This window comes from Peromyscus californicus, unplaced genomic scaffold (assembly GCF_007827085.1).
Source record: "Peromyscus californicus insignis strain IS unplaced genomic scaffold, ASM782708v3 Scaffold_12__1_contigs__length_115047231, whole genome shotgun sequence".
In the NCBI taxonomy this organism is placed as follows: domain Eukaryota; kingdom Metazoa; phylum Chordata; class Mammalia; order Rodentia; family Cricetidae; genus Peromyscus; species Peromyscus californicus.
In genome coordinates, this window is record NW_026294413.1 from 60,027,229 (window position 1) to 60,049,913 (window position 22,685).

Here is a 22,685-nt window from a genome sequence, read left to right on the forward strand (position 1 = left end):
ACCAGCCAGTACAACTGGCCCCTTGTCAACTTGACACACAAACACATCGCTATTAAGCCACAACCCATCCTTTCTTATTCATCCCCAAGATCTCATATTAAAATCATAATTTTAAAAGTCCCACAGTCTACAAATTCAAACACATTAAAAATTCAGTCTCTTTAAAATATGCAATCTCCTTTAAAAGTTCAAGTCTTTCGCCAATGGTCTCCTTTAAAAATCAAAATTAAATACCTTCTTCAAGAGGCAAGAACCAGGGCACTGTCACAATCTAAATCAAGCAAAATCAAACTCCAACAGTATAAATAACTCAATGTCCAATTATCTGGGAGTCACTCGTGATCTTCTGGATTCCTCCAAAGGGCTTGGGTCACTTCTGTGGCACTGCCCTCTGCAGCACACACACACTTCATCTTCCAGGCTCTGGCTGGCTCCACTCCACTGCTGCTACTGTTCTTAGTGGTCTTCCCATGGTACTGGCATCACCAAAACACCAGGGTCTTCTGCTGCAACTGGGCTGCACTTTCACCAATAGCTTCTCATAGGCTCTCCTCATGGTACTAAGCCTCTACTTCTTTGCACAACCCCTTCAGTCCTGGGCCTTCAATGGCCACTGAGGCTGTACCTTTACCAATGGCCTTTTCTGGCCTCTCATAGTGCCAAGCTGCTCTCCATGATTCCGTCATGCCTTCGAATTAGTACAACCTGGGTGATGCTTATACATTACCAAGTCCAACAACTGTCAGCATAGGGTACATCCTTTGCCACCTCTGGAAAAAACCTCTGCTCTCAGGAACCAAATTCTAGAAGATTTCACCTCAGTGATGCTAGTCTTTCCTTAATCACCGATAATTTCTTAGCTCCTGTTGACCAGCATCATGTAACCCAGCAAAGCAAAATTTTGCTTTAGTAGTTCTGGTATCTTGTTAATCCCAGATGATTCTTCACTCCCAGCTAACCAGAACCAAAGGATCTTAATTCAAAATAACCAATGGTCATGACTGAGTCTTTGAACTTCCCTCTGAAACTTCACAAGCCAGGCCTCCATCTTCTGTACTGCTCTTAACATTCTTATCTTCCAAGTTCCCACAGAACATCCCACAGAGCTTTAAACACTCAATGGCTCTTCTAGCCCAAAGTTCTAACATCCTTCCACAATCACCCCAAAAACACAGTCAGGTCTGTCACAGCAATACCCCACTCCTAGTACCAATTTGTCTTAGTTAGGGTTTCTATTGATGCAACAAAACACCATGACCAAAAAGCAAGTTGGGGAGGAAAGAGTTTATTCAGCTTATACTTCCACATTGCTGTTCATCACTGAAGGAAGTCAGGACAGGAGCTTGAACAGGGCAGGATCCTAGAGGCAGGAACTGATTCGGGGGCCATAGAAAAGAGCTGCTTCCTGGATTGCTTCCCATGGCTTGCTCAGCAAACTTTATAAAACTCCAGACCAACAGCCAGGGATGGCACCACCCACTGTGGGCTGGGCCCTCCCCCACAGATCACTAAATGAGAAAATGCCTTATAGCTGGATCTCATCAAAGCATTTTCTCACATGAGGCTCCTTCCTCTCTGATGACTCTAGCTGGTGTCAAGCCGATACACAAACCAGCCAGTACAATCCCTGACACTGAAATTCAAACAACACAACAATAACAGTACCACAAAGTTCCAAACAACCACACAGGACAAGGAATTGGGTACCTACAAAAACACTTTAAAAAATAAGGTGGTAGGGGTAAGATGATAGTCCTCAATACAAAAACTAAAAAATAAGCAAATACTAGAGAAGGGGGTGGAGGGGATCAGATTAACCGAAAGAGCATAATCCTCAGACATCCGGGCTTTCAACAACAAAAACAAACACCAGCAGACCCAAGCATAAGGAATACAAGACACAGGAAGTTTAAGTCCATTCCAAAATAATGGAAAGTACCTAAGAAGGCCATTGTATTTACAATGGCAAAACTTTAAAGCAATTTCTAAAATATAAATTCAGCATCTATCTATAAGTTCAGTATGCTATGGCAGGTAAAATGGAGAACATTACAAATCAATAAAAGAGTCAATTCATCAAAGATACAATACATGAAAAATAAGAAAGAAAAATAAAGTAGAGTATGACCAGAAGCAAGGATTAACAGAACTAAAGGAAAAATACGAAGTTCAACAAGCCTTGTTCCAGAGTGGACAGAACTTCAGAAAAGACAAATAATGAACAAGAGCATTGTACCGCACCATAAACCAACTATATTAGCAGCCACAGTAGACACTACCCCAACAGCAAGGGTAGATGCTCTGGTTAAAGGTACCTGAACACAGCACAGGAAAAGTGCACACTGCTCCACAGAACAGGTCTCTGACAGTTCAAGATGGCCGAGAGGGCACAATCACACTCAATGATAGCACCTCCATGTTTCTCAACAAAAGTTTCTCCCAGAAGCCATCAGGTTGTCACAGTGGTTCTGGGCAGTCTCCACAAACACATGCCTGCCTCCAAATAAAATCAGTCTACAGAGGTGATGCCGAAGAGGTGGGAGTTTTGTTGATGTTTGCTGTTTTCCTGTTGCTTTTTCTTAACTGCAGAAAAGTATTCACATAAATCCATTTTAAACTGTGACGCTCTTCTCTTCCTCTATGGCTGTCTCCAGGTGTCAGCAGGAGCAATGTCAGAAAGCATGCAAACCCCAAAGAAAGACCTCAGGAACACAGTCCTACACATGACTCATGAAGAAACATTTACTATAACTAAGCTGCTCCCAAAGAAGGCTGAATCCAGCAAGCAGCCCACAGCCGGTGCAGCTGTTTCAGACTACAAATTTTATCAGTCTTATAAAATCTTGCAATGATAGTTAAGTCACTAGCCTATCAACAGTGTACCTGGAGATGGGGTAACATACGCATTAAGCACTTTGTGCCCTGCACAGGAAGACTCTAAATTTAAAGCTGTAAGCCCAATGACATGTGGACTGTGAACCTTCTACATCTTTCTTCTCAACTCACTCTACCAGTTCCTTACCTCCACTGCTGCTATAACTCTAGTTCCAAGGGATCCACACCCTCTTCTGGCCTCTGCAAGCCATGAGGCATGCACATGGTACACAGATATACATGCAGGCAAACATTCATACACATAAAGTAAAAATTAAAATACCAAGTGTCAATAAGTGCTAGGAAAATCACCATTGGCTAAGAACAGCGCCATGTCCTTCTATAAACTCTCCTGCCTATGTAGCCTGATTGTTAAGCATCTGATGAAGCAAACTGACAACAGCTGTCATCTACTCTCCCACGAGACAAAGATGACAAGGGGATGGCAACTGCACCAGAATGGTGTGGCATCCCCAGCACCACCAATCTCGGGAGTCCAACACTCACTCTTCTTTCTTCCAGATGGTGAGCGACACTCCACCCATTCACAACAAGTGCAGGAGCCTGTCCTGTACAGTCTTTCCCCCCAAACAGTTGCTCAGGAGCACATTTGGGCAGCAGTAAGGAAACCAATGTGTATGACCAACTAAATCTTCCTGCAGCAGGGCGCTACACACCCCAGCACTAGAGCTGCCAGCTGCTGCCTAAACACTATTTTCCAGCATCTTCTGAAGGCTAGTACTTACTCAAATAGATTTTTAAAAGAAAATGAATGCAAAATATTGTAATTATTAGAAGATTATTATAATTAGGTATTCTGTTCTTTTCTTTGATACAAGGAACAAAGTGCCTGCAGCTTGCAAGGAACACCAAGTGTCTTCCTTCAGTTGCTTTTTAATTGTCTTGGAGGTTACACCGATCTACAGGGCAGACACCTTGACCTAAGCGTCCTTCCAATTACAGATGGCCCTTCAAGTCTCCAGGAAGTTCATCAGGTCTTCTCACGATCCTATTCCACAAACACCAGTCAAGCAGAGGAGAAAGGAAAACAGACAGCCACAGGGTACTACCACCTTCTCAAACATCTCACATCCACCTTGTGGAGAGCAGAGAGGTCTCCTACATCCAAGGGGATTTAGCCTCTCCTTTCTCTAAGACAAGGAAAAAGAACATGAATTTGTTCACAATATATACATATCAGATCTGGGTGAGTACTCAAAACCATTTTAAAATTCCGATGAACTACTATTTCAACCTGGAAGTAATGCATGGTTCCTCAGCCCCATGCCTTGATGAGATCCAGTTGTAACAATTTTCTCATTTAGTGATCAATGGGGGAGGGCCCAGTCCATAGTGGTGCCATCTCTGGGCTGTCCAGTCTTCACCTACCAGACCAATGAGCCTTCAGCACATTCTTCCAAACCCTTCCAAAACACTCATCTTTCTGTGTGCCAGCAGCAGCCATGTGGATGCAAGGTCCTTCTTATGAACCATCTTTCTTTTATAGCACAGTGTATAAAACTAGACAAGAATACAAGCCTGCAGCTCCTCTCCCACCTTAATTTGCATTTAAAGCATTAAATGGGTATCAACCTCTGACCCCTAGGTATGAGATGCTCTGCTCTGCAACTGCACACTCCCCCATGAATGTCACATGAAGACCGTGTAAAATGCTTTTTACAAGGATCCCAATTCCTGTAATAAATGTTTCCAACCTGGCATATTGCCACAATCTGCCAAAAGTTCTGGCATGTATTTGTTACTCTCATTATATAATTTGCAGTTGACCCTCTCATCTGAGAAGATCTTATTACCCACACAGGTCACAAATTGACTTCTTAAAAGAAACAAGAACTTTCATCTAGAGCTCTGCATGGGCTCATTGGTGGTATATTACATAAAGGAACCTTAATTATTAAATAGCTGCTAAATAAATATATAGTTAGTATTTTCATGTGTCAGTGACCCAGTTTTAAAGGCCATTTAAGAATCAGAGCAAATGTAACCCATTATTAGTAGAGAAGTAGCAGAGGGGGTGCTTTAAACAGCAGTTAAAAACTTCCTTTCTGGCCGGGCGGTGGTGGCGCACGCCTTTAATCCCAGCACTCGGGAGGCAGAGCCAGGCGGATCTCTGTGAGTTCGAGGCCAGCCTGGACTACCAAGTGAGTTCCAGGAAAGGTGCAAAGCTACACAGAAAAACCCTGTCTCGAAAAACCAAAAAAAAAAAAAAAAAAACTTCCTTTCTGGAATGGTGGGTGCCTATTGCTAAAATACCTTTTGGACTTGACTAAGAACTTCTAGAACATACTGACCTGTCTCAACAGCACATTAGGTTTAGTTTCACTCTGAAACTATGCTCAGGTAAGTAACAACTTTGTAAGGAATTTTCAGATAATTTTAATCCATCCCCACGAATTATTAACACAAAAATTAAATAGTATCCAGTATATCTTAGTACATAAAAAGTTCCAAATTTAAGTAAAATTTTGCAATGTTTTCTAGGTAAATTATTTGATGATCTGTAAAATTAGCAGATAGAAATAAAGTCACTGTGGAGAGCCTGGGTTCAATGAAAGTCCCACGGAAGGAGAATTTCTTTAAAGGGACATTAGCTGTAGTTAAAACTAAAAACTCAGTCTTTGCTAAATCAGATAAACTTCAAACACTGACTAGTCTAGGTATGGGGCCACAATACCTTGTGAAAGACATTTTTACAACAAAATATCAACAGGGCATGGGAAGACAGCCTAGTCAGCCAAGTACACAGCAAGCGTGAGGACCTGAGCTGGATTTCCAGAGCCCCCAGGAAAAAAAGCCAAGTGTAGTGACACTCCTGTAATCCCAGCACTGGGGAACAGAGACAGGTAGGTGGTTGTCTGGAGCTCACTGGCAGCCTGCGTGGTGAGTTCCAGGCACTCATACATTCATACATACATACATACATACATGCATACATGTCAAGGTGAGGAGTGCCTGAGGAACAGCACTCAGGGATGTCTCTGCACATTTTAACTTAGGTGTATTTAGTTTGGCTCAGGCTTCAAATCATTAAACTTAGCTCTTAGTTTTAAAGATTAAATAAATAGTTAACTATTTTCCAGACCCAACAGACAAGGGCATGCCTGACAATGGATGCCTGACAGGGCCCCCAAGAAACTTAAAAACAACCACAACAGGCAATCTCTTCTTATACTCTACAACCATTAGCATATATGTGTGTGGACTTTTATTGAGTCTTTAACAATTTCATACAATGTGTATTGACCATATCCATCCCTCTCTCTCATGTACACATGTATTTGCCACTGTAATCTGAAGAGTAGATGGTTTATGTAGTTATTTCTTTCTTGGTCTCATTCTACCAAAATGCAAATTCCTTTCGGCATGGAGTGCTAGCCATTCTTGACCTAGGTAGGCATGGCCACTGGGCTCATCTCTAACCCTGTCATCTAAGTGGAAGTGGTATGTGTCACTCAAGACAGACATTGAAGAAACATGCCCACTCTCTTCTATCTATGGCTGTATGTTCTACAGGCTGAGGGAACCAAGTGCCAGAGAAATGTCAGGGCTACCCCAATCAAGACCACCTGCCGCCAGGACTACAGCAACAGCCCACAAATTCCTATTGTGTTATGCAGCTGAGGTTGTGTGTTAGTTTCCACAGGGCAGAAACTAACAGTGATTATCGTACAGGCAGATCTGCTGCTTCCCACTTAAGCAACTTCTTGATTTGGAAGGTCTACTCATCCTTCAAAAAAAAAAAAGTAAAGAGGAAAAAAAACTATGAAAACAGATTGTTTATATTGCAGAAAGCAGTCTGTTTATTCTACCCATCAGTCTTTTCCCTGACAACTGGCTACTGTTGCTCTTTTTGTTTACTGTGTGCTCAGATGAATTTTAATATAAATCCTCGCTATAACCACATAACAAATGAAGCAAATTCCCAAATCACTCAAGCTCCAGGCACGCTATTCAACAGGATCACTTCTCATCCAGTGTTGAGGTCACAGCAGTAGACACTTAAAAGGGGGTTAAAACAGTCCCTCTTTGCTTCTTTACTATACACAAGGACCAACTAAGCATGAAAAGAGTAATCATTTTCACTTGACCTTGGAACACTGTACCATCTCACCCAAGCTAGACTTCCAGTATAGCAGAACCTTGACACTTCAATGGCTGCATCTTGACATCTCTCAATTCAAACAGATGTCACATGTCTGTACCACAGGCTCCTCCGAGTGCGACTGCCAAGTGGGAACAGCAGCATGTGGGGAAGTGGTATTAGCCTGAAGCCCATCTCCTTAGCATTTTCTGCAGCTAGCTCTCAATGTTCTCACAAATAACGAGAAAGATGGCAAAGAGGAAGACTGCTTTCCAAAAGAATGCTGAGAATCTTACCAAATACCTTCCTCTGGGGCCAGCAGGACGGCACAGCAAATAAAGGCACTTGCTACCTGTATTCAGTCCCCAGAATTCAAATGATGAAGAGAACTGACTCCCACAATTTGTCCTCTGACCTCCACGAATATGTGTGCGCACACAATACTGTTTTCATTTTTTTTAAAGGATTCTACATATGAGACTCAAGGAAGACTCAGAATCACCCAGGCTTTCGGCCCAATGAAATGTCTATGGCAAGTGAGCCTTACTATTATCTGTATCTGAACTTCGTGACTTTTATTACTGGTCTGCTTAAAAAGTTACAGTTTTAGGTAATTTGTCGTTGTTCTTTTCCCCATAGCCCTGATATTTGTAGTCTGTGGTTTTCCAGAATGAAAATCATCATAGTGTTCAAATAACGATCCCTGACTTATTTCAAAACTCCAAAGAAACTTCTGAGTCAACAGAGTATTTCACTGCATTTGAGTGTCAAATGTCTCCACAGCAACATTCAGAATTTTAAGCACACTATAGGGCCACAGCAATTATTTGATTATTAAAAACCTAGCCAGCTACTGTTTAAATACCTAAGTTCTATTAAAATCATCTACAGAGGCTGGAGAGATGGTTCAATGCTAAAGAGCACTGACTGCTCTTGCTGAAGACCTGAGGTTCAGTTCCCAGCACCGGAATTACAACCATCCATAACTCCTGTTCCCAGGGACCTGGCACCCTCTTCTGGCCTCTGCAGAAACACACAGTACACATACACACATACATACAGGGAAAACATTCATACACAAGAAATATAAATTAATAAATCTCTGTAAGAATTGCTAAAACCATCCACAGAGTCCCTTTCATAAGTCTTACCTCAATAAGCCTAATCTGCCTAGAGCTTAAGTTTACAAAAGAGCCCTAAGTGACCTAGAACGTTTTCCTTTCTCCTTGAGAACTACTTGTAAACACTGTGAATTCAAGATGATGCAACTGAGTTCTCATCCCCTCTAGAACAGTTGGGGAACTTGCTAGAAACCTAGATTTTCAGGATACTTAGAGTCTTTCTTTTCTTTGACGATTTACTTAATTTTTTTTCTTTCCTTCTTTTTTCTTTTTGACAAGCATAGTGGCACATGCCTTTACTCAATCACTCAGAAAGCAGAGAGAAATGGCTTTCCATTGAGTTTGAGACCAGCCTGATCTACATAGTGAGCTGCAAGCTAGCCAAGGTTCATAATAAGACTTGTCTCAAAAAAAAAAAAAAATTCACTTTATATGCATAGGTGTTTTGCTTGCATGTATGTTGGGAGCCACCTGACATGGGTTCTAGAAACTGAACTCAGGTCCTTGGAAAAGCAGCAAATGCTCTTAAGAGTTGAGCCATCTCTCTAGTCCCTAATATTTAAGATTCCTGGGGCCATCCCAGCCTCAGAACTCATAGACCAAAATCTCTTGTGATGGATCCGAGTATCTGACTTTGGAGTGAGCTGTGAGCCTGATGCACAGCTCAGGCTGGCAAGTTAGCACTTTGTAACCCTGTGGCATTTCCAACAGATTAATGGAGAAAGCTTGTAGATGGAACTCCAGGTATGAATGGTAGCCCAGAGGGAGTCAACCCTGACATAAGCCTCTTGCCGTTGTGGATTTATAGGGCTGGAAGCCATCTCCCCTGAGAAGAGAGTTGTATAGATTACTGAAAATGTTCTCAAGACAAGAACCTCAGCTCTGTGTCAGCTGTGATGGCATCATCAGCTACAAGAGTGGAAACTCTGCCCCAATGCCAATGGGATCTAATGCGTTAGACTAAAAGAGCAAGGTGTCAGAGAACCCAGCTATGTACCAAGTGGTCCCAGGGCATCAGGGGTACCACAAGTCCAATTCTGACTAGTCAGAAGGGCAAACTCTCAGAGGGAAGCAAAGTCACTGAGGATGCCACACCAGCTGACATAGCCTTCACACAGGGAAAGGAACACCGTGGGGGAGAAAAGTTGAGATGCTGCCAAAACTTCCCTCCACTAGTGACCAGTGGCAAAGGTTACATAACCCCTCTGACCCCACTCCATCTGTAAAATGGGTGCAAAATTTAAATTACATGATACATGTATAAAACAGAACCTGATGTATTTCCCATAGTCCTTAGGGATTTCCCAATTTCTCTTGCCCTCTCATTACCATTCCATAGTCTCATGAGTTACATCTAATAAGTGTTCACTCCAGCTGACAGCAAGTATCCCACACCCATCCCTTCCAACCCTATCCAGGAACTGGGGCAGTGCAAGGCACGCTTTAGCTCCCTTTACTTGTCCCTCCAAAATGAGCACGAAGCCTAAACTCTTTTTTATGGCAACACTCACTGGGCACTCTCCAAAGGTAGAGCCAAATGCAAAGGCCAAAATGCTATGGTAAGACCAGCATGGCCGCAGACATGCAAACTCAGTCACACAATTCCGAGTGCCAGAACCTCCAAGAAAATAGGCTCACTTTCTAATAATGGCTCACTGTACTCCAGTGAAGTCTGGAGTGACTTGTCGTTATGACTGACTCACACACCCATTACCCCTGGGAAAAGCACCTGAAGAATAGTGCCCACAAAGCTACACAGTAAGCTACATTTTCACCAATTAGTGCCAGGAAAGCTTGCACTAAATAGACCTCAATCACACTCGAATGCTCCTCAGAGGCAGGTTCACCATACCAAATCACTACAAACACAGCTTTTGCTGGTTAGTTTTATGTTAACTTGACATAAGCTATAGTCATGTGAGAGAAGGGAACCTCGAATGAGAAAATGACTCCATAACATAAGGCTGCAGGCAAGCCTGTAGGGCATTTTCTTAATTAGTGATGTGGGAAGGCCCAGATGGTTGTGGGTGGTGCCATCCCTGTGCTGTGGTCCTGGATGCTATAAGAAAAGCAGGCTGAGTAAGCCGGTAAGCAGCACTCTCCATGGCTTCTTCATCACCTCCTGCCTCCAGGTTCCCATCCAGTGTGAGTTCCTGCCTTGGCTTCCCTCAAGAGACTGTCACTCAGGGTATGTGAGCCTTTCCTCCCCAGTTTGCTTTTGGTCATGATGTTTCATCACAGCAATAGTAACCCTAACTAAGACATAGCTACTCTTCCTTGCTCCAAGTTGGGCTCAGCATGACAGAGATGTCAAGCACGTGCCATCTTGACAGGAAAGACAAGGAGAGCGCTCCACTACATCACGGGAAGCATATTCTTAAACAGGCGCCACATTCTCTGCAAGTAGACTCCTGAAATTTTACATTTTAAAACATGCGAAAAAAGGCAGAGAAACAAGTATTCAGTGTTTAACGGGATTAGTTTTGACAATGTACAACTTCACTGATATCATTTCTTAGAAATATGGCCCACATCAAATGATGGATTTCCTGACCTTAACCTGGATGCCATGTAACCACATGAAATAGCAATTTGGGTCACAAATATGATAAAGGAAACCAAGAGAACCCCAAAGACCTGCAGTAAAGGATTGAGTCAATGTGTGCTTATACATGTTGACAAGCAACTACTTGCCAAGAGGTAGAAAGAAGCAAAGAGTGAAAACCTTTCTCACAGGCTCTTCCGTGTGAATGACTTCAATGCAAACAACATGCCTAGCAGGTATTAATGAGCAGACTTTGTTCTCGGAGCATTTCCAGCAAAGTCCGTCCAAAAATAAAAAATGAAAATCCTTCCTCAGTAAATACTGCTTTTGAAATGCAGCAACAGAGATGAAACAGCTTTGCTGAATTATCCTGTCTTCCAATATTGTAACTCTCTGAGTTATGTAAAGATTAAAATCCAGTCTGAAAGTTTGACGTACTAAACACACAGGCATCCTCCATAATTTCTTCCCAGTGAAGACTGAAAAGTTAATTGAAGATGGGGGGCAAATACAACACCCCATTTCAATTCTAAAAGCTTAATCTAAACTTCTCAGTTTGTCCCAAAATCTAGACTTCAACTTTGCACAAACACAATTAAGTTTGGCTAAATGAGTCATTAGCGGGTAGGGGGTGGGGTTATCCGGACAAAAAATACTGACACTTAACTCTAACTTCATTGGTCCCAAAGGCTTACTTCCAACTGATGGAATGGGTCACATTAGAATTAATTCTCTCAGAAAATTGAACGTGACACAAACATCCTCATTGTCCACATTCACACACGAGACTAGAAGACAGCAATTTCAGTCTGTTTAAACAGAAGCTAGTTGTTAAATACATGCTGTAAAATCCCTACTAAGAGAGTTCAAGATCACTCTCATACCCACTTTTTGACCCTCTCCCCTCACTGTTCATACCAGCCTCCAAATTATATCTGAACAATTATATCCCCAATGTTGATTCAGCATGAATTACTTAGGGAAGGGGTTAAAATTTTAAATTTAAGATTTATTTTGAACATGTTATTTGACCAGCTATGCTCATAACTAAAAATTCTACTCTCCTGTTCATAACTTTTTATCAGCAGGAAACAAATTACCTGCAGACAAAGACAACTAGAGTAATGGTCACCGGGCTGAACCAGGAAAATCAAGACCCAGGTTCACTTTTTCATGAATCTGCACATCAACTATGTAGGACAATGTGTTAATTCAATCTCATGCTTTCTCAGATGTTCTGATGAGTCAGAATAGAGAGCTCAAGAAAACAATCAAAACACAAACTTTCTTCCATCTAACCCAAGTTATCAGCTGAGGTGCTGAGGCCTAAAATCTACTTCACATAGAAGATAGTCTAGACCAGTCTCCTCAGGAAATGTACCAAAAGGAGTCATCCCTGTGCAGGCTTTACTAGAAAAATGGTTCCCCTTGTAAATGCTGTCACTGACAAAGTCATTGGTTCCAGAACACACTGGAGCTGATTTAAGTCGGAGGGCACAGGGTGACTAAGGTTTCAACAGTTTCTTGATGTAGCCAGTGAAGCAGTGAGGCAGACAGTGAGGTGAACAGTGAATGTAATCAGTCAGGCAGTCAGTGAAGTAAACAGTGAGGTAGACGAAGGGCAGTCAGCAGACAGTGAGATGATAAATCAGTAGACATTCAAGAGATGGTCGGTCAGTGAGAACAGCAATGGTAGTCAGGGAGGGAGAGAGCGAGCTAGGCAGCAGACAGTGAACGTAATCAGCTTGGTAAGCCAGTGTGGTGAGGTACTCAATAAGCAGACAGACTCTGAGGCAGCAGACAGTGAGAGCGTGAGGTAAACAACTCGGTAGTCAGTTAGGTAAGCAGTGAAGGTAATCAGTGAGGTAACCAACGAGGTAGACAGAGAGGGTAGTGAGATAATGATGCAACCAGTGAAGCAATCAGTTAGTGAAGCAGTGAGACAGACAGTGAAGAAATCTAGCTGGTGAGCTGGTGAGGTAGACAGGCAGGGGAAAGGGAGACAGTGAGGGAGCCAGTGAGGTGCCCTGTCAGTGGAGCAGACAAGGAGGGTAGCCAGTGGGGTAGCCAGTGAGGTAGCCTGTCAGTGGAGCAGACAAGGAGGGTAGCCAGTGAGGGAGCCAGTGATGTTCCCTGTCAGTGGAGCAGACAAGGAGGGTAGCCAGTGGGGTAGCCAGTGAGGTAGCCTGTCAGTGAGGTAGTCAATGAGAGTAAAGCCAGTGGGATAACCAGTGAGGCAGACCGTAAAGGTAGTCAGTGAGGCAGTGATATAAACAGTGAGGTAGTCAGGCAGTGGGGTAGTCAATGAGGGCAGACAGTGAGGTAGAGAGTTAAGGGAGTCAGTGAGGCAGAGATGTAAACAGTGAAGCAATCAGTGACATGGACAGTAGGTAGACAGTTAACGAGGCAGTCGGTGGGGTAGCCAGTCAGGTACTCTATGTGGTTAGGCAGGGAGGTAGACAGTTAAGGTTCCTTGGCAAGTGGTTTTGAGGGATCCACCTGACGCACTAGGACTTTACAGAAGGGGGGAAAGGGGCTTTGAGGCCAAGCTTGCATCTTGGATGTAAACAGAAATCACACATAGGCCTGGCCATTAAAAACAGAATAGGTGCCCAAGTGGCTCAGTGATTTTCCAGAGGTGAGAGTTAACATCAAACGCTTGCTGCCATTAGATACCATCTCATCCCCCCCCCCCCCCCCGCCCCGTCACTGGAAAAGGGCACATCTATTTCAGAAAAAAAAAAGTCATTTTTCCTTCAAGGAGGGCAGAGGTGTGGAGCCGTTCGCAGGGGCTGGGGTTGCAGGAGGAGGAGGGGCGTGAAAGGAAGGAGTGCTTTAAGGAGAGGCCCCACACCGGCCACTGCAGAGAGAAAACGGGAGGTGGGGGAGAAAAGAAATGTCTCTCGGGGAAGGGGGGGGGGCGGCAGGGCCGAGTGCAACCGGCTGGAGGAAGCCAGGTCGACCCCCTCCAGGATGCGAGCCGGGGTGCAGAGAGCGAGCGCCGGTTACCTTGGGACACCCGGGGGGGAAAAGGGGCAATCAGGATGGAGGTCTGCAGAGAAGAGGGAGGGCAGAGGCAGGGTCTCCTCCAAGTACGACCCAGGCAAGGAGATGGGCAAACAGAGGGACCTAGGGCCTCCCCGGGGCCAAAAGGCGTGGCCAGGCATCCTATTGACCGTCGCGAGACGCTAGGACAGCGCGCGGCTACCCTGCTCAACCCAGCCCGTCCAAGGGGCCCCGCGCGCGGCCGCAGCCCCCCGCCCCCCACCCCGCAGTGCTCTTACCTCCACACCTGCCCCATCTGCAGCAGGTGGATGACCGACTGCCAGATCCACACGGAGAGGCGGCACAGACGCTGCGCCCCCGGGGTGGCCGAGCCCCCCGCACCCGGGCCGCCGCGGGCCGCGCCGTGGCCGTAGCCGGCCCCCATCATTGGGGGTCCCCGGCTGCTGAGCCCCTCCACGGCGCCCAGCCCGCCGCCCGTGTAGTCCTGCACGAACCAGCGGAAGCTCAGGCTCTGCACCAGCAGCGACGGCACCAGCACGAAGAACAGGGTCAGCCCGAAGCAGCCGTAGTCCCCCTTGCGGTAGTAGTCGAGGGCCAGCCACAGGTCGGTACCCACGTCCCCGAAGAACACCAGCAGCGCTAGCACGATCCACAGGCAGTCGAGCCACGGCCGCTCCACCTGCGGCGACGCGGGCTGCGGTCGGCCGGCCGAGGGCGTCGGGGGGTGGCGGCCGGCGGCCCCGGGCGGCTGCAGAGGCTGGTCCCCCCCGTCGGCGGCGGCGGCGCTGCGGCGCGGCTTCTTGCCCAGCAGCGAGCGCAGGCAGGCGGAGCGGCAGCCCCAGTAGCACGAGGAGGTGTTGCAGCAGTGGCAGATGTGCAGCGAGCTGCTCTCGCCGGGCTCGCTGCCGTCGCCGCCGCCGCAGCCGCCTCCCCCGGGCTCCCCGTCCTCCTCGCCGCTGCCCACCGCCTCGTCCAGGTTGTGCAGCTGGGCGAAGCCCACCCCCACGCCACCGCCATCGGATTTCGCCGCCATCTTGACTCTCTTCCCAGCTCCGGAGGTTGGGGGGGGAGGGACGGGTGGGGGGGAGAAGGCAGGGACCGGGGAGGGGGGGAACGAATGGAGAGGAAGGGGGGCGGGGAGGAAGCGGGGGAGCAGACGAACGGGGGGAGTGGGCCAGGGAACCCCCTCCGCTTCCGGGCGGGTGGCGTCACTTCCGGGCGAGCCCCCCAATCGCACGGCGCCCGCAGCCTCCTGGCCCTACCCTGCCGGCCAAGATGGCCGCCCTCCTGTGCCTCAGCTGCTGGGCGGGGGACCGGGGGGTTCTCCCCGCCAGGGCTCCCCTTCCCCTCTTCCGTTGACCCCGAAACCCATCAGGTTGACCCCTCGGCGTTTCAGAATCCCGCTGGGCTGAGTGAGGCGGTCCAAAGTGTTCTCTGGAGGAGGCAGTGCCAGACGTTTTGGGGTCCCCTTCCTCTGCGTCGCAGCTCTCAGCTTTGCTCTGGGAGAAACGCCCCCTAACACCCGGCCGGCTTCTGGCGGAGGGGCGGGACCTCTGAGGGAAGGGGCGGAGCTAGTGCAAAGCAGGTGATTACTTGTCACTTCCGGGAGATAGGATGACCTCATTGTGTAGTTAGACACCCACCCCCCCACCCCCCATCAAAATGACTGTGTCTCACCTCTTGGGCTGTTTTGGTTTTTTGTTGGTTTTTTTTTTTCCTCTTACCTCCGTGTTATTTTCTTATCTTAAGGGGCTCTAAAAAAAAAATTACATAAGTCAGCATAGATTCCACAAACTTACTGATTCACACTTTAGGCACCTCTCATCTGTATTGACCTCCTGATTTTCCTGGCACTTGATAACTTTCCCATCTTCTGTAATAAAGTTTCCAGCATTCCCTCAAGAAAATTCTAGGAAAAATCTAGCTAGAAATCAGCCTGGCTACCTCTCTCATGTTGTAGCAAGAATTGAATGGGCATCTTGTGACCTTGAATGTTTTCTGCACAATCCATCATTTCTACCAACATTTTTTTTTTTAGTGTAATTTTAAAACTCTGCAAAGACCTTAATTTGAAAAAACAGCTTAAGCTGTATGTATCAATTACTTGTTCAGACAATTTCAACGTGTGAAACTTGTCTTTGAGAGTTTTTGGGGAGGTGCTAAGGCTCTGTTAGTAAACATGGCTTTAAGTGAGTGAAATTTCTGTTAATGTGCTATATCATTAAAATAGGTGCACAGTATACTATGTAAGCTTGGCTAACAAATTGCCCAAGCAAGGCAGCACTGAGTGGATTTGAATTACAATGCCCTTTCGGTGGAAGGCACAGCAAACTGCTCGCTTCTTACTGATGAGTTGCAAGAAGGACTTTGAAGAGAAAAAGTGAAAAGAAAGCACTGGGGTTTTTCTCATCTACCTCTGTAGATTCTTGAATCCACTTTCCGTGAAGTCTAATAATGGCAATAACTTCTTGTAGAATGCTAAGAAGACAGATAGGCAATGTGTTTATAGCATTGAGGTTCTGTAGGAAAAAAAATTACTTGGACAACTTTAGTAGTTGCTTTGATGCATATGACATTTAACGCTCTAGGAGTTCCTCAAGTTTTGAGGATGACTATAAAAGAGGAGACTACCCCATTGTAAAACACAAGTTTTCATGAGTATATATGCCAAAATAAACCCTATAAAGACTGAAAAAAACTAATTGGAGAGGATTGTACTTACATATTAGAGAAAGTGATTCTAAAATCTACCTTTTGAAAGAAACCACATATCTGCATCTTTTATTTCTTACTATAGTTTAATCATTTTGCTTTCTTGGGTAATAAAACAGAACTAACAGGTAAAAATTATTTCTGCATATAGATGAGAGACTGCTTCTTTACTGGATTTGAAATAACACCTTAAAGGTGTGTGTTGAATACAGTTGCTCAAACTTGGATTCTAGTTTCATTAAATTGGTAACATGAATTAAATAATTAACGATAATCTCTTTAAACCTCGGTTTTCACCTTTATATCATGGGAACAATAATACTTCCTTCTTTGAAAATGTGCTTAGTAACAACCTATTCAAAGCTCTCAACATGATACCACATAGGTACTACACAATAAATAAATGGTAACTGCCTGTGTTATTGTCGCCATTACTGTTACTGTTATGTTTGCATCATGCCTACATATATCTACTTAAACTCCATGAAATAGATTTGGTGGCTGTAATAAAAGAAATCATTTTGAAATACTTCCAGGAAATGAGTGCAATTAATTTGTACTTTTAAATATATTTTCTTTATTTAAACTGTGGAGCTATGAAATAAGATACAAAAGCAGGCAGTAATAGCATATTACTTATTTTTCCGTGTCCTGAAAGAACAGAATCCACTAGTGAAATTAGCTAAGTAAATTACACTCACTAAGGCTGACAAAAGAGACGATGAATCAAAAAGTGTCACAATTGAAATTTCAAGTAGACATGCAAGATTCAGTCTTTTCAAGTGATTTCAACTTTGTAATTGCTGGCTCAACAATTTTATTATTCGGTCTTGTTTGGAAGGGTAGAATATATTCTCCAGTCCAGAGGGTTCTAAAACTGCAGTCAGTTATGATGATAATAAACCTACCACAGAGACTGAAAGATCAACTCAAGGCCTCATACATGCTAAGCATATGCTTTACCATCCACTTTCACCTAGTTAATCTTTCCTGTTCTAGTCAGCCTTTTCTTGACAGCTTGGTTTTGAGATGGCCTTGTGCTAGTGGCCACTCAGGCCTACTAAGCACCTTTGTTATAGTGCTAGTGTGGCTTTTTCCTAATCTTTTTTTTTTTTAACCTTTGCTTTCTATAATTCAGTCAGTTAAGGATTTGACCTTATGTTTCTACTACTATGTAAAATGAAAAGCTAAAAAACACAGCATGTTACAATTACATATAAATTAATTCTAAATACATTCAAAGAGCTTTTATGGGTATGGTAAGGTAGTTTTACCATATGGAAGTTGTGACATAAATCCTGTTTGGAAGCCCTTAGGGTTTCCTTCTTAATTCCTTGCTATTTTCAGAAAGGCAAAGAAGAAAGTTGGTGTTGAACCCTATTTTATATTAAACACTCTCCTAGATTGTTCCTTTTAGATCTTACAGCAGTCCCAAAAGTCTCAGGAGTTCCTTCTCCATCATAATCAGCTCTGCTAAATGACTTCTCCTGAGTCACACCCTATGCCATCTGCTCTACCACCATCCTGGTCCAACCCACTGGTGCCATCCCCAAAGGATGTCACATCACTCACTGTATTAGTTATAGGAAGGACCCTGTCACATTTCAGTGATGACACACATCTAGGAGACAGAACACTTGAATTCCAATATGGGGGTGAATGTCAGCAAACAGCAAACAACCTCTTTGAGAGACTTCTGCATATGGTCCTCACATGTTTTTGAGCCTATGTAAGCTTCCTAACAGTAAGTGTACATCCCCCTTATCATTTCCATGCCTTCTATTTTACTGACTTCTGTAGAAATAGAACTTCTTTCAGAACTGCAGAGTAAAGTTATAGAACCTGGTATTTTGACATTTGATGTTAAGAATTGAAGTTTAGGCTGGAGAGATGACTCCATGGTTAAGAACACTTGCTCTTGCAGAAGACCCAGGTTTGGTTGCCAGCACCCATACCAGGTAGTTCACAACCACCTGTAACTCCTGTTCCAGAAGGTCTGGTACCCTCTTCTGGCATCTGTGGGCACCCGCACCCATGTGACATAGACTCACATAGACACACATACACACACACACACACACACACACACACACACACACACACACACATACACAGAGAGAGAGATGGGCGGGAGGAAAGAGAAAGAACTGAAGTATTGGCTGGTGGTATAAAATGGTATAAACTCTACAGAGGAGAAGTAGACACTACTTGTCGGATTACAAATGCTATTACCCTCTGAGACAATAGCCTTCCTTATGGAAGTTTATCCTGTAGATAAATATGCACACATCAGAAAGTACAAGTAGGACTAGAGATGTGACTCATCAGTAAAGAGCACTGGATGCTCTTCTGGACAACCTGAGTTCAATTCCCAGCACCCACATGGGGGCTCACAACTGCCTCTAACCCCGTTTCCAGGGGATCTGATGGCCTCTAAGGTCATGAGGCTCACACATGTTACACAGATGTACATGCAGACAAAACACCCATGTATATAAAATATTTTTTACATTTTTTATTTTTAAATATTTTTCAAGTAATATATTTTGATTGTATTCGTTCCCTTCCCCCAAGTCCTCCCAGATCCTCCTCACTTTTCTACCCACCCAACTTCATTTTCTTTCTCTTGTTATGAAAACAAAAACAAACAATGACAAAAAAGAAACCACCAAACCATAACCAAAAATGCACACATAACTTACCTAGTTTCAAATTCATAGCTTCATTAACATTGTCACATATGTATTCTATCTCATGAAGTGGTTGGGTAGTCCCATCACATTTATGCCACTGTTGCAGCAACATGTATATCACATGTATTGGATTATGAGCACAGATACACATGTAGCCAAAACACCCATGCACATAAAATAAACTTTTAAAAAGGAAAGTATATGTATAGTCATATAACTCAGTTCTTCATGTAGCATTTTATAATCACATGAAAATATGAAGAGGGTAAAAGATCCAAATGTCAATTCAAGGGGGCAACTATTAGATACATTATGGTGTGTCTATGTGGCAGAATATGATGTGGTGATATTGAAAATGTCAATTTTTCCTTTTAGTTATGTAGAATGAGTTTTACAATGTTGTGTTATAAAAAAAGAACAAAGTGCAATACACTAGAATATGCTCTGTTTTCTGTAAGAATGTAGAAGAGGTGCATTTATTATCTGTTCCTTTTGCTTATTTCTATATAAAGCAATTTTGGGAAAAGGGCCCAAAAAATAATTAAAACAATCAATTCCATATAGAGTAGTGTTCTAGATGTGGCAAAATTGTGTGAACAGAAGCTGGGATATAAAAATAATAAGGCTGGAAGGTGTTTGGAGGTGGCAGGTGATGTGCGCATACCTACTGTGCCACAGAGGTGGATAATACAGTAGAAGCAACCCTAAGAGGCCATTATTGATAATAACAGCATTGAAGATTCTGTGAAGACATTGTTTGGCTCTAAGAACTCCTAAGTCTGACATTGATGAATTGATGGAAACCTTTCTGGAGTTTATGTGTGTTTTCATCTGTGTTACCTAAGCAAGAATAATGAGTTTCGTGAGTTCATTTCCCGAAGAGTGTTACAGCTTCATCATGTATACACAACTTCTGTGAAATGGATTAATTACTCCCAACTGAAGGAAAATGAGAGGCAAGCACTAACAAATTAAATCAGAAAGGCATTTCTGAGAATCAGTGTGATACATATGTCCCCAGATTGAGCATTTGAGATTGGAGAGAGGAATTTGGCCTTTTTACAGCAGATATCAATCCCTTAATTTCCTATTTCAGCCCAACTATAGCACTTTGGACAAGTTACTTCAGCTCTCAGTTTTATTTTCCTTGTATGAAAAAAATGGCTAATAGACTGTTCCCTCCATAAGCTCGCTATAAGATCAGTCATGGTACACAGTAGGTGCTAAGTAGGCATTGGCCCTCCCTCCCCAGTTACTTTCCTGTTCACTCCTTGAATCTGCTGCCCAGACTGCCACAAACTAAATTGCTTACAGCCACAAAAACATACTGTCTTACCCTTCCCAAGATCAAACTCCAAAAGGCATCTTGCTGGGCTAACCCTCGGTGTTGGCCAGGCTGTGTTCCTCCTGGGGACTGTGAGAGAGGATGTGTTTCCATGCCTTTTCTGGAGTCTTGAATCTGTCAGCATGCTTTGGTCATTTCCCTTTCCATCTTCAGAGCCAGCCATCACTTCACTCCCACCTCTCAATTTTCTCCTTCCTCACTCTGACACCCTCCCGCCCTCATCTGAGGGCGGGATTTTGCCTTGGTGAAGACAGATTTTGTGTGATACACCAATTCAAATGTTCATTTCTTCCAAAAACACCTTCTCCAAACAGCCAGAAATAGTGTTTCCCCCAGCTGTCTTGGCGTCCCTTAACCAGTCAAGCTATTACATAAAATTAGCCACAATGGACGTTAACAAAACAGACAGGTTTGGATTCCAATGTCAACATTTTCTATGTGAATGTATTTGCTGGTTATAGAACTTAGATTAATTCAGGTTGAGTTTCTGAGTGTTAAAAATATTACTTTCTGTGCACCCCCCCCCCCCCACTACAAGGCGTGTGGTAAGAAACTCTTTTTTAGGCTTATTGGATGATTTCTAAATCATAAGGAAATACAAAACCATAAAGAACTATTTTCATCCAAGTAGAGGCCTTCTATCTAATCTCTCCCATTTATATTTTGTTTGTTTTCCCTGCAGCCCATTTACCATCACCAGATAAGATGGAATGGATCACTATTACCTGCCTTACCAAATGCAAATGACATGCTTAGCTTTCAGATCATCCATAGCCTCATTCCACCTTACACAGTTATTAATTTCCACCATTAGCCAGTGCACACCCCAGGCAAGGAACTGCCCTCCTTGGGAACATGTATGCTGTGTTTCTCCATGCCAGACCTTCTGATCTTGCTTTTTAGGCATTTCCAAAGTCTTCCTCCTCCACTTTTCGTACCATTGTCATTCGAACCAGTATTTTCAATGAAGGAGATGTAAAGGAAACAGCTCAGTGGATAAAGCAATTGCCACTAGAGAAACCTATGGAAATACTGGATGAATGTGGTAGCCACCCCATAATTCAACACTACTCAGGCAGAAACTAAATGCCCAGGAAAGCTGGTTAGCCTGTATTGGTGAGCTCTGGGTTCAAGTGTGAGCCTGTCCCGTATACAAAGTGGGGAACAATTGAGGAAGCTACCCAATATCAACCTTGGACTTACACTCATGTGTACCCATATACACACATGTGCCCATATACATACATGCACGCGTGCACACACGCGCGCACACACACACACACATACACAAGAAAAAGGAATTTTTAAGGAAAATCTACTGTTTAAAAAAAAAAAAAAAAAAGATGTCCTGCTAGTAAAGGCTCAAATTCCTTCTTATCTTTCAATATGTATTTTAAATTTCACCTCCTTCAGCAAAAATGCCTTGCACTGTTTCAGTTCCACACAATGCCTTCTTTCTCTTTGCATTAATTTGCTCATGTTCACTCTTGCGTTCTCAATTCTTCATTCATGTGATGATGTTTTTCCTTAAATCACAGCCGTAAGAAAGCCATCATCCTGGGCCGGGCAGTGGTGGCGCACGCCTTTAATCCCAGCACTCGGGAGGCAGAGCCAGGTGGATCTCTGTGAGTTCAAGGCCAGCCTGGGCTACCAAGTGAGTTCCAGGAAAAGGCGCAAAACTACACAGAGAAACCCTGTCACGAAAAACCAAATAAAAAAAAAAAAAAAAAGAAAGAAAGCCATCATCCCAGTTGCTTCTTGCCCTTTTGGCCAAGACTGAGTGTAGGAACCAGCTCCTCCAATTCTTTGAATAAGTGGATTCTGAGGTATGCACCTAAGCAATATTTATTGACCACTTTCTGTGTTTTAGCCCTGTGATAAATAACTCCAGTGGGGAATCAAGCAAGGTAATGTCCTAGCGGTCTATAAGCAAAGTCTCTAGACACACGGTAAATACACCCACGAAGTAGAAGCACAATGTGTACAGAGGCAGGAACATGGAAGAGCAGTTGACCAGGAAACTGCGGATTGTTTATAGCATTGGACATGTAAAGGAGAGGAAGATGGTAAGTGTACTAGGTTCAGAAAGGTTCATAGATATCGGTATGAGACTTGAAAGTTGATCTTATAGGCTTTTATCAGAAAAGTGACAAATTAAATTTTGTGACTGTTTCTATTTTTTTATTTTTATGTGTGTGACTCTTTGCCTGAATGTATGTATGTGCACCACATACATGCCTGGTACCTGTGGAGGTCAGAAGAGGCTATCAGATCACCTTGAACCCAG

The 22,685-nt window shown here is 43.8% G+C and overlaps 1 protein-coding gene across 1 annotated transcript in view; it reads right to left on the reverse strand.

Moving 5' to 3' along the window:
- The window catches only part of Xkr6 (XK related 6), a 261,976-nt gene extending 245,091 nt beyond the window's left edge, over positions 1 to 16,885 (reverse strand). Inside the window, exon 1 of the mRNA XM_052732969.1 lies at positions 13,927 to 16,885. Within this exon, the coding sequence (XP_052588929.1) occupies positions 13,927 to 14,681 (755 nt within the window). The 5' untranslated portion in view covers positions 14,682 to 16,885. The remainder of the gene's footprint in view (positions 1 to 13,926) is intronic.
- Between the last annotated feature and the right edge of the window lie 5,800 nt (positions 16,886 to 22,685).